Genomic DNA, 9,634 nt, shown 5'->3' with positions numbered 1-9,634 from the left:
CCCTCAATGTAACTAAGAACCCCTAAAATGCCCCTAATGTTTTGGCCTTCATCACTACTCCTGGCAAGGCATTCTTGACACCCACAACTCTGGGTAAAATAAAATACCCCTGATATCTCCCCTAAATCTTCCTCCCTTTGCTTTGGACAGATGTCTTCTAGTGTTTGCTACTCCCATCTGGGTTTCAGGCAAACTGAAGGGCATCTTTCACCGAGTTTCTGGTTTTCCAGCAGTTCTGGATGTCTGTCTCTGGATGCTCTGCTCCGTGGACCACCCCGCAGTATCCCATCTAGTCCTAGAGTCTCTGTGTCAGACATTCTCTGCTGACCACTGCCTGATGGCTTTGTGGTCAAATGTGTTTGTCTATGAAACCGTTCCCAGGAAGGTGAAGGGGCAAAGTCCTGCTGACTGGAACATTGTGCAGCACCAGGGCCAGGCCAATCTTTCACAACACCTGAGCCAGGTAGAACCTCAGCACATAGCAGCATTTGGTGCCCTTGCACTTTGGTTGCAAGCACAGCCACACACATTTATGGCCATGCTGGTTACACCCTTGTCCCCATTGATTGAGTCCTTCTCCAGACTCTATCCATTTTGGACCCCCACATGAATAGGAAATTTGTTTTGGGAATTGACAGTGTGGTGGTGTGGGGATGGGCCAAACCTGGCCCACGTGCAGCAGGACCGAAAGTTCCTTGCACATTGCACCTGATAATCAGGTTTTACCCGAATGACAGAGATGGGCATCTCTGTGGTTCTCCCTGTCTCCTGGACCTGGGGGTCTTTGTACTGCTCCCCATCTCCTTAAGTTGGTGCTTTGTTCTCCACCACCCCCACAAGAAATCCAAGACCCCTGGATGGAGGGCAGAGGCGCAGAGAGATCAGTGAGAACACGGGTAGTTTCAACAGGGTGGGGTCCATCCAGGCGCCTGATAACAGGAGGAACCAAGTGGGAAGGAGGATGCACGGCATTCGATAGCAGGACATTGCGAGAGAGTGGATTCCTCGAACTCTTGAGGGGAGAAGGTGCTGGTCGATCCATTGGTTTAGGTGGGGCAGGGTATAGACATGGCAGCTGACTGGAATTGTCAGCGGGTTACTGAGACCTGGGAAAGGAGGGGAAGGAGGGTGCAGTAGTGTTCTGAGAGTGCTGAGGGAGAGGCAACATGGGTGCCACCTCAAGGCAATGGTCCCCTGATTGTTTGCAGGGTTGGGCTCTGTAAATAGACTCATAGATATCCAGCTCAGAGCATCTTTGTCCCCCTGCCATCAGGAAGGAGATATGGAGGAATAAAAGCAGAGCAGCCAGGGAGGGAAATAGCTTCTTCCCACAGGCCATGCGATTGACAAGGCAACATGAGCTGGATGGCAGCAAAGACTGAAAAGGGTGAGAGGAATATGGACTGATTACAACAGCTCAGCTAGCAGGAGAGAGGGGCTGAAGGGCCTGTTTCTGTTTTGTCTATCTGGACCAGCCTTTTGAGTTCAAGCTTTAAAAAACCCAATCATTTATAAATTTAATATCAACGGAACAGAATGAATCAAGAGACAAGATGTCTGTCCAGCAGCAAGCGTCGAAGGCACTTCCTGAAACGGAGGCTCTGAAACCACAGGGAGGTTCTGGACGGAAAGAGGCCCAGCTTCTTCTGGAAGGAGGAGAGGAGAGGCAGGGGAAATGCGGGGGATGGGAAGGGGAGGGGAGGGGCTAGGGATGCCGTCCACCGTTCACCTCCCCTTTCCTCTACCCCGTTCCCCTCCCCTTACCACTGCCCGTTCCCCTCCCACATCCCCTCCCCCCTTCCCTTCCCCAGTTCCCATCCCCCTCTCGCCTCCCCATTCCCCTCCCCCTTCCCTTCCTCCTACTCCTAACCCTAACCCCTAACAAAATCCTAAAACTAAGCTTAACACTACCGATACCCACTACCACCACTCCACGGCCCCTAACTCTACCCCCACCCCGTCCACTAACCCTAACTTTATCCCTACGCCTATGCCGCCCCCAAACCCCAACCCTAATGCTACCCACAATCCCCTAACCCCAAACCTCACTCCTCCTCTACCCCCCTGCTCCTACCCCCTTCCCCTATACCTAACACAAGCCCACTTCCCCGAACTATAAACCTAACTATAAACCAAGATATAGCCCTACCCCATGTCTCCTAACACTAAACCTAATGCTACCTCTACAATGCTCCTAACACAAACCCTAACTCTACCCAACTTCCCCAACCCAAAACTAAACCCTACCCCTATCCCTTACAACCTACCCCCTTCCCCTAACCCTACCTTCTACCCCTTCCCCATACCCGCACCCCCTACAATTACCCCCTTCCCCTAACCCTACCTCCTACCCCTTCCCCATACCCACACCCACTACAACTATCCCCTACACTATCCCTTACAATCTACCCCCTTCCCCTAACCCTACCTCCTACCCCTTCCCCATATCTGCACCCCCTACCACTACCCCTACCCTATCCCTTACAACCTACCCACTTCCCCTAACCCTACCTCCTACCCCTTCCCCATCCCCGCAACCCCTACCAGTACCCCCTACCCTACCCCTTGCCACAACCCCTACCCTTACCCCCTACCACTACCCCCTTTCTCCTACCCCCTTCCCCTCCCCCTCCTTCCCCTAGGTTAGGGGTAGGAAGGGGAAAGGGAAGGGGGAGGGGAAGGGGAGGAGGAGAAGGGGAGGGGAAGGGGGAGGGTTAGGGGAGGGGAAGGGGGAGGGGAAGGGGAGGGGGTAAGGGGAAGGGAAGGGGAGAGGGGAAGGGGGAGGTGAAGGGTGGAGGGCTGGGGTTAGGGCATAGGTGTGAGGGCAGGAGAAGGGGAAGGTCAGCGGGAGGGGGTTGGGTTGGAGGAGGGGTAGAGGAGAAGAGGGGAAGTGGGTGAAGGGACATGGAAGAGGCAGGGAATGGGGTTGGCAGGGCCAGAGGGAGAAGAAGGGGAGGGATTCAGGCCATCATGATGTTGTCCGTCCTCTGTTCAGCTGGGATGCGAGGTTCTTCTGGAGTCGTGTCTTGTCTCTGAGATCGGTCCTTCTGCTGGGAAGAGAAATACGAGTGATAGAGATACTGTCTCTGAGGCCTGATCACAATGACTTTGGAGGGTCCCAACTCTTCCCCCATCATCCCCCCTTCCCCTGAACACTGGAGCCTTTCCCCTTCCTCTGCTTTACCTGAGGAAGTGTGTTTTGGCGAAAACCACGATCTCTCTCTGCAGAGCTCAGAGCAATGTGTCTCCATCAGGCAACACCCTGGTTCTCCACGATATGGCAGCAAGATGCTAGACAAATCATGGATGGATCGGTCGAGACCGTTCAGCTGATCCATCTGAACCTACCCCACAACAATGTTACCCTCCACTCCCTCACACCAGTACCCTCCATTTTTCTTTAATTCCTGTCCATATTAAAATCCTTTTCATGCCTTTTTTGGACCAGCCTCCGCTACTACCCCGGCAATGCATTCCAGCCACCCACTACATTCTGTGTGAATAAAATGTACCCCTCACGTCTTGCCTAAAGTTCCCTCAGCTCACCTTATTTAGACGTCCTCTGGTATTCTCGCCCTAGGAATGCACACAATATTCCAAGTGTGGTCTGACTAGAATTTTATACATCTGCAATGTTACCTCTCAGTTCTTGAACTCAATACCCTGACTCCTGAAGGCCAGCACACAATACACCATTTTAAACTCCCTCTCAATTTGGACAGCAACATTGAGTGATTTATGGAGCAGGATCTAAATATTTCTCTGTCCTGCACACTGTTCATAATCCTGCCATTAACCAAGTGCTCTGCCCACACATTCTTGTAATCCGCATTCAATAAAGATATTGGTCTATATGAAGCTACTTTTAATGGGTCTCCAACCTTCTTTGGAATAACTGTTATTCGTGCCCTTGAAAATGACTCTGGAAATAAACCTGGACCAGTTGCTTATTTAAGTACATCTGATTTACAGGATTGAAATCCATCTGTCACTTCTCGGCAAACTGGATGACCTATGACAACCTTCTACACTGTCTGCAACATCTCTACCTCTGTGTCATCCCCTGACATACCCACCCTTCCACTCCCATCACCTTTGTAAATGTTCTCCACAACCTTTACCTGTACCACACCCATAGGAACATAGGAAGTGGGAACAGGAGTAGGACAAAAATGGCCTATCGACCCTGCTCCGCCATTCAATACGATCATGGCTGATCTAATTTATGACCTAACTCGACCTACCCTGCCTTCTCGCCATATCCCCAAATTCCTCTATCATGTAAAACTTCTGTTCCCTTACATCCACATGCTCGTCTCAGAGACTTTTATATGTACCTATTCTACCAGCCACTACCACTTTTTCAAACCACTCACAACTCTCTGCATAAAAAAAATCTCCCCTCACCTGAAGCGGGTGCACTCTGGGATTTGCACCTGACACTTTAGGAAAATTTGCTGGCTGTTCATTCCATCTAAGCCCCCCACAATCTTATTTAGAATAAGTTATTAAGCTGTGGAGGGGAAAGTTGGGAGAGGGAGGAGGGAAGAGAGCTGGTGTGGGAGGGGTGAGAGCTGGTGCGGAGGGGACGTGTTGGGGAGAGGGATCAGGACCGCGTTGAGGTGGTGAACGGGCAGACATGGGTGGATCTACCTGCCGAAATAAAGGAGCAATAAGAAGGCCATCTCGGGATCTACCAGCATCTTCTAGGGCTTGATGTCTTAATGGCAAACCCCCTGAGGATGGATGTAGGCCAGGCTCTGCTACAGCTGGTACCTGAACATCTGGCAACACAACGATATAACATGACCCACTCTGCCTCCACACTGGCCGGGTCTGGATCCTGAGGGTAAGGGGATGTGGGTGAAGGGCCCCACCCTGCCAATCAACGTCCATCCTCATCATCCTCTCCACCCCTCTCCCCTCACTACCCTTTCTCTCCTCACCAATACCCATTGAGACCCTCATGCACCCTTCATCGATATCCAGTCCCCAGTGAGACTCAGCCAGTGAACTCCTTCATATCCTCCAACCCCAACATCCAAGCTTGCCCCAGTGGACAACTTGACCACCCAGACCCACAACCACCTTGATGTCGATCATGGAAATGGGCTGCTTGGCCTTGTTGAAGTGCTGGGCCATGCAGTGAACCGTCTCTGGAACATAGTCCAGACCCAGATTCAAATAAACCTCCTCTTTCTCTTGGACACAATACAAACATGTCAGCTGGATTTACCCTCCAACACCCAGCGCCTCTCCCAACAGGAGTGCCAGCCCCTCCTGCTCTCTGTAGGCCTGATGCCCCCAGTGCTCAACATAACGTGGCATGAATCCAAGGGCTCAGCGAGCAGAGCGTCAACAGGCCGTAGTGGACCCGTCTGCTGCCCCATCATTCGGCTTCTGGTGAGACTGCACAAAATGTGCAGCTCTGACCGCCCTCCCTCGTGAGGCAAGGATTCACCAGGAGAGAAAAACCATTGACGTTTCGAGATGAGAAATGTTTGCAGCCGGGTGTTGGCTGGGGTCGAACATGTGGAGGCTGAGTTGTTGGGACGATTCAGAGCAGGCGTTGATTTGGAAGGGCACCAAAAGGTTCTGGGGAAGTGAGTTATGGGGGAAAGTACATTCGTGAAATGAATTGGGGAAACAGACTGGAGGGGCTGAGTGGCCGAATTTGGCGACCTTGTCTTGTGGTCTTGGCTGCTGCTGTCTGGAGTTGAAATGGCAAGAGGTCATGAGTTAATGGGTGAGGAGCAGGGCAGCCAGCGTCAAGGAGTCGGCACTGGTCAGAGGGGCAGGATGGAGGCAACAGAGAGACTGCAGCGAGACAGATCGATTGAAGGAATGGGGAAGGTAGCAGCAAATGATATGCATCAGAGTGAGGGTGGGGTGGGTGCAGGTGGATCTTACCTTGACTACAGAGGAGTAGAAGTTGAGAAGAGGGACGATGATGGTGTGATCCAACTTTCGCACGATCTGCAGTTTGAGGTTCTATGGCGAGAGAGGAACATCAGCAAGGCTGGGCGATGGGTCGGGGACCTGAGGGGCGACTTGTCCAAGTTGAGGGGGGAGGCGGGGAGGAGATTCGTCAAGAGGTCAGAGGTGGGGAACTCCAACGGAGGCCGAAGTGGGGGACTTTTCGAGAGTCAGTGGGGGGGACTTTTCATGTCGCTGGAGTGGGGACTCGTCAGGGGGTTCAATGAAGTATCATTTCAGTTTTTATGATTGTTTTCCCAGCTTCTACTAAACAATGAAATCTCTGATATTTGCCAGGTGTGTGTGTGTGTATGTGTGTGTGTGTGTGTGTGTGGGGTGGGGGGTTGTGTGTGGGGATGGGGGGTCTGTTGTTGGTTTGTTTGACTTTCTCTGTTTCCAAACCCCATGGCTGCCTTGGTCTCTGTCAGATGCTCCTCTTTCCACCCACCCTTCAAAAATGTGTTTGGGGTGTTGTTTGTCAATTGGGTGTAATTGTGTGAAACGGGTCATGTGTCGCAAGGGCCTGTGAACGTGCTGTAGGCCCTAAAGTTAAATATCAGGGTGTTCCATTTCCCCACAACTGCTCCTCCCCCTCACCTTGAATCTCTTGTCCTGCAAGATCTTCTTGATGGCAATCAGCTCTCCGGAGTCCACCAGCCTTGCCTGGTACACCACACCGAATGATCCATTGTCGATGATTTTAACATCTGTGCAGGACACCACCTTGGGGATGTTGGGTCCGTGACCCGGTGTGGCCACCTCTGTTGTGACCTTATTGCCATGTCCTCTGGGGCAGAAGCAGCAGCATTTACACACCCAGAGGGCACACAACAGGTCATTTATCCCAACCCAGCCTTGCTGTCCAAGTTAGTCTCTACCCCTCCCTCTAACTCCCTTCCAAGGATCACCTAAATGTCAGAATTGATCCTCTGGTGGTTCTTTCCAGCCTCTCAGTAGAAATATTTCCAACCCAGGTCCCTCTTTGATCACTCTCCTCAGACTGAGGCCAGTTCCGCAGCCGTTCACTTTGTCTACAACCCTCCCTCCATGAGAGCACGTCCCGGGGAGATGAAGCACTCTGAACCCCACCACGGGTTTAGCAGAAGCCCTCCACATTCCCAGAAGCTCAGCAACACCGTGATCTTCCATGATGCAAGCGAGACCTCGTCGCATGAGGGAGCAGGTGGTGCGGAGATAGACCCATGCTTCGTCACTCAACTCTGTTGGGTCCGCCGCAGCAGAAACACTTTCTAGCACCTTGATCCAGGTCCACTGGGGGAAAGAATCCTATCCCGGTTTGGGGGGTGTGGGGGTGTATGCAAGGGTGGAAGGGATCTTGTAACCCTGGGGGGGTGGGGGTGGGTGGAGGAGCGGTCCTGTCTCTCAGTGGACAGATCCCATTCCAGGTGGAGGGGGAGCTCTGTCCCATTTCTGTTGAAAGGTCTACCTTCCATCCCCCTCGCAACTTCTCTTCTCCCTCAGACACCTCACACTCTCCCCTGCCCCGATTCCTCTACCACACTCTGATCCCCCACCCAACACCACCCCCATGGTTTCCCCAGTGCCTTCCGTCCCCTCGCACCCCATCCCCCCAGCTCAACCCTATGTCCCATACCTCTGATCCAATCACCCTTGACATTAGCCCCTGATGAAATCCCATTCCTTCGTTCTCCCCTCCACTCCGATAGACCCCATCCCTGTATCCCCTCACATGCCATTGTTCTCCCCTCCCCAGTCCCCTCCAGCTGCCTCATAAAGTGCCCTGCACTCAGGATGGGGAGAGGGGATTAAATGCAGCCTCCATTCTCTCCGCCCACACTGGGTGAAGGATGGTGCCAGAGGAGGCTCTGTCCCAGTAGGGGAGCCTGTAACAGGCTCTTTATCTCACCCATTGGTGCAGGGTGCTTCCAAACACAACTCTGTTGATCAGAGGGTCTCTGGGATGAGACAGAGTCCTACTCCGACATGCAGGCCAGAATCCCCTTCCAGGAGAGGCATCTTTCGCATGTTGCTGTGCCATGGCACGACTCAGCTATGGCTGCCCCATGCAGTGACATCATCACCCCCTCTGTGTCATCATCTCCCCCCTCTGTGACACCTCCCCTCTCTGTGACACCACTAGTGTAATGGGCAGGGACATCCAACCATTTAAATCCTCCTCAATTTCCCCAAGCAAGGGGAGAATAATTCAGCTGGTCTAAATTACTCGTTGTTATCTATTCTAACTCCTAGATATTTGATCCCATTTTTCCTCCACATTTGTTGACTATTTTCTTGACATTGGCTCTAATCCCCCTTCCTAAGTGACATGATTTTGCACATATCCCAAAAGAACTTATACCCAGAGATCTCCCCATAGTCCTCCAGGGTGGAGCACAACTTGGGCAATGAGTGTGTCGGGTCTGTCAGATATATCAGAACAACTTCTGCAAATAAATTGATTTCATGCTCTTCCTGGCCTGTTCTGAAACCTTTAATGCCTGAATCCTGGGAAATGGCCTCGGCTAATCGCTCCATGGCCAGTACAAACTCACTCACTGCGGGTGTGGGGGGGTGGGGGGGGAGTCAGACCTTGATTGGCATGCCTGTTGGCTACCTCTGTCCCTCTCATCTCGACATCAGTGGCTCAGGTTGGGGGAGTCTGTGCTGCCTCCTGCAGTGCACAGCAGCACTACTGGACCACCTTTATCTCCTTATTTTCCTGGGCCCTCTCCAAATCTTTCCTTTCTATGATTTCACATTGGTTTCTCAGGAGAAACACTGGCAGCCAAAAGGCATCCTCTGATTCCCCTTAGATTTTGGGAACCCCGACTTCTTGAAGTGGGACAACACGTGGTGACCTATTTTCTCAAGATGTGGATCCAGGAGCTTGGACCAGTCTACCAGTTTGCCATGGTCCGCCAGCATGCTTTCCAAGCTCCCCAACCCTGCACTCTCATCAGTCCACCCCCAGATCTTGTTCTCCTTGCCTGCACTAGATTTCCTGCCCCGATTCCAAAGCATCTCCACTGCAGCTGTGTTCAGTCGGAACTCGAAGGACCCTGCTCACTGCACCAATTATTATGTGTGTGAAACTGATTCAAGGGGTCCCAAGGGTGACGAATTTGAACACAGTTGTCTTTTATTGACACGTAGTGCAGTCGCATGAGAAGTTAAAGACACACACAGAGAGAAACTCGCCGGGTTAATCGATACACTTGCAACCACTCGTGGATAGAAGACTTGACAATCAACTTGTCACATCTTTCTCTCTCTTTGGCTTGGCTTCACAGACGAAGATTTATGGAGGGGTAAATGTCCATGTCAGCTTCAGGCTCGTTTGTGGCTGACAAGTCCGAAGCGGGACAGGCAGACACGGTTGCAGCGGTTGCAGGGGAAAATTGGTTGGTTGGGGTTGGGTGTTGGGTTTTTCCTCCTTTGTCTTTTGTCAGTGAGGTGGGCTCTGTGGTCTTCTTCAAAGGAGGTTGCTGCCCGCCGAACTGTGAGGCAGCAAGATGCACGGTTTGAGGCGATATCAGCCCACTGGCGGTGGTCAATATGGCAGGCACCAAGAGATTTCTTTAGGCAGTCCTTGTACCTCTTCTGTGGTGCACCTCTGTAATGGTGGCCAGTGGAGAGCTCACCATATAACATTATCTTGGGAAGGCGATGGTCCTCC

The 9,634-nt window shown here is 52.2% G+C and overlaps 1 protein-coding gene across 3 annotated transcripts; it reads right to left on the bottom strand.

Annotated features, from left to right (window-relative positions):
• Positions 1-2,582: 2,582 nt before the first annotated feature.
• Positions 2,583-8,027, bottom strand: LOC138750911 (glycogen synthase kinase-3 beta-like). 3 transcript variants are annotated; one of them, XM_069913038.1, is made up of 4 exons: positions 7,865-8,027; positions 6,574-6,761; positions 5,911-5,991; positions 2,583-3,050 (listed from the first exon to the last, which is right to left on the bottom strand). In XM_069913038.1, the coding sequence occupies exons 1-4, from the start codon at positions 7,866-7,868 to the stop codon at positions 2,961-2,963; spliced, it is 363 nt and encodes a 120-aa protein (XP_069769139.1). In that variant the 5' UTR covers positions 7,869-8,027; the 3' UTR covers positions 2,583-2,960. The 3 variants fall into 3 exon arrangements, 2 of the variants coding, with proteins under 2 accessions (XP_069769139.1, XP_069769140.1); XM_069913039.1 differs by having other exon boundaries at positions 2,583-3,047; XR_011349596.1 differs by lacking the exons at positions 2,583-3,050; positions 5,911-5,991 and having other exon boundaries at positions 6,683-6,763.
• Between the last annotated feature and the right edge of the window lie 1,607 nt (positions 8,028-9,634).

Source organism: Narcine bancroftii, unplaced genomic scaffold (assembly GCF_036971445.1).
Source record: "Narcine bancroftii isolate sNarBan1 unplaced genomic scaffold, sNarBan1.hap1 Scaffold_303, whole genome shotgun sequence".
In the NCBI taxonomy this organism is placed as follows: Eukaryota; Metazoa; Chordata; class Chondrichthyes; order Torpediniformes; family Narcinidae; genus Narcine; species Narcine bancroftii.
This window is presented reverse-complemented; position numbering and strand designations above follow the sequence as displayed.

Excerpts from the sequence above, each read along its gene's own strand:
- LOC138750911 (XM_069913038.1), bottom strand. Across the intron at positions 5,992-6,573 it reads TGCAGGACAAGAGATTCAAG|AACCTCAAACTGCAGATCGT; the intron begins GTGAGGGGGAGG and ends CTCTCGCCATAG. Across the intron at positions 3,051-5,910 it reads TCTACTCCTCTGTAGTCAAG|CAGAAGGACCGATCTCAGAG; the intron begins GTAAGATCCACC and ends TTCTCTTCCCAG.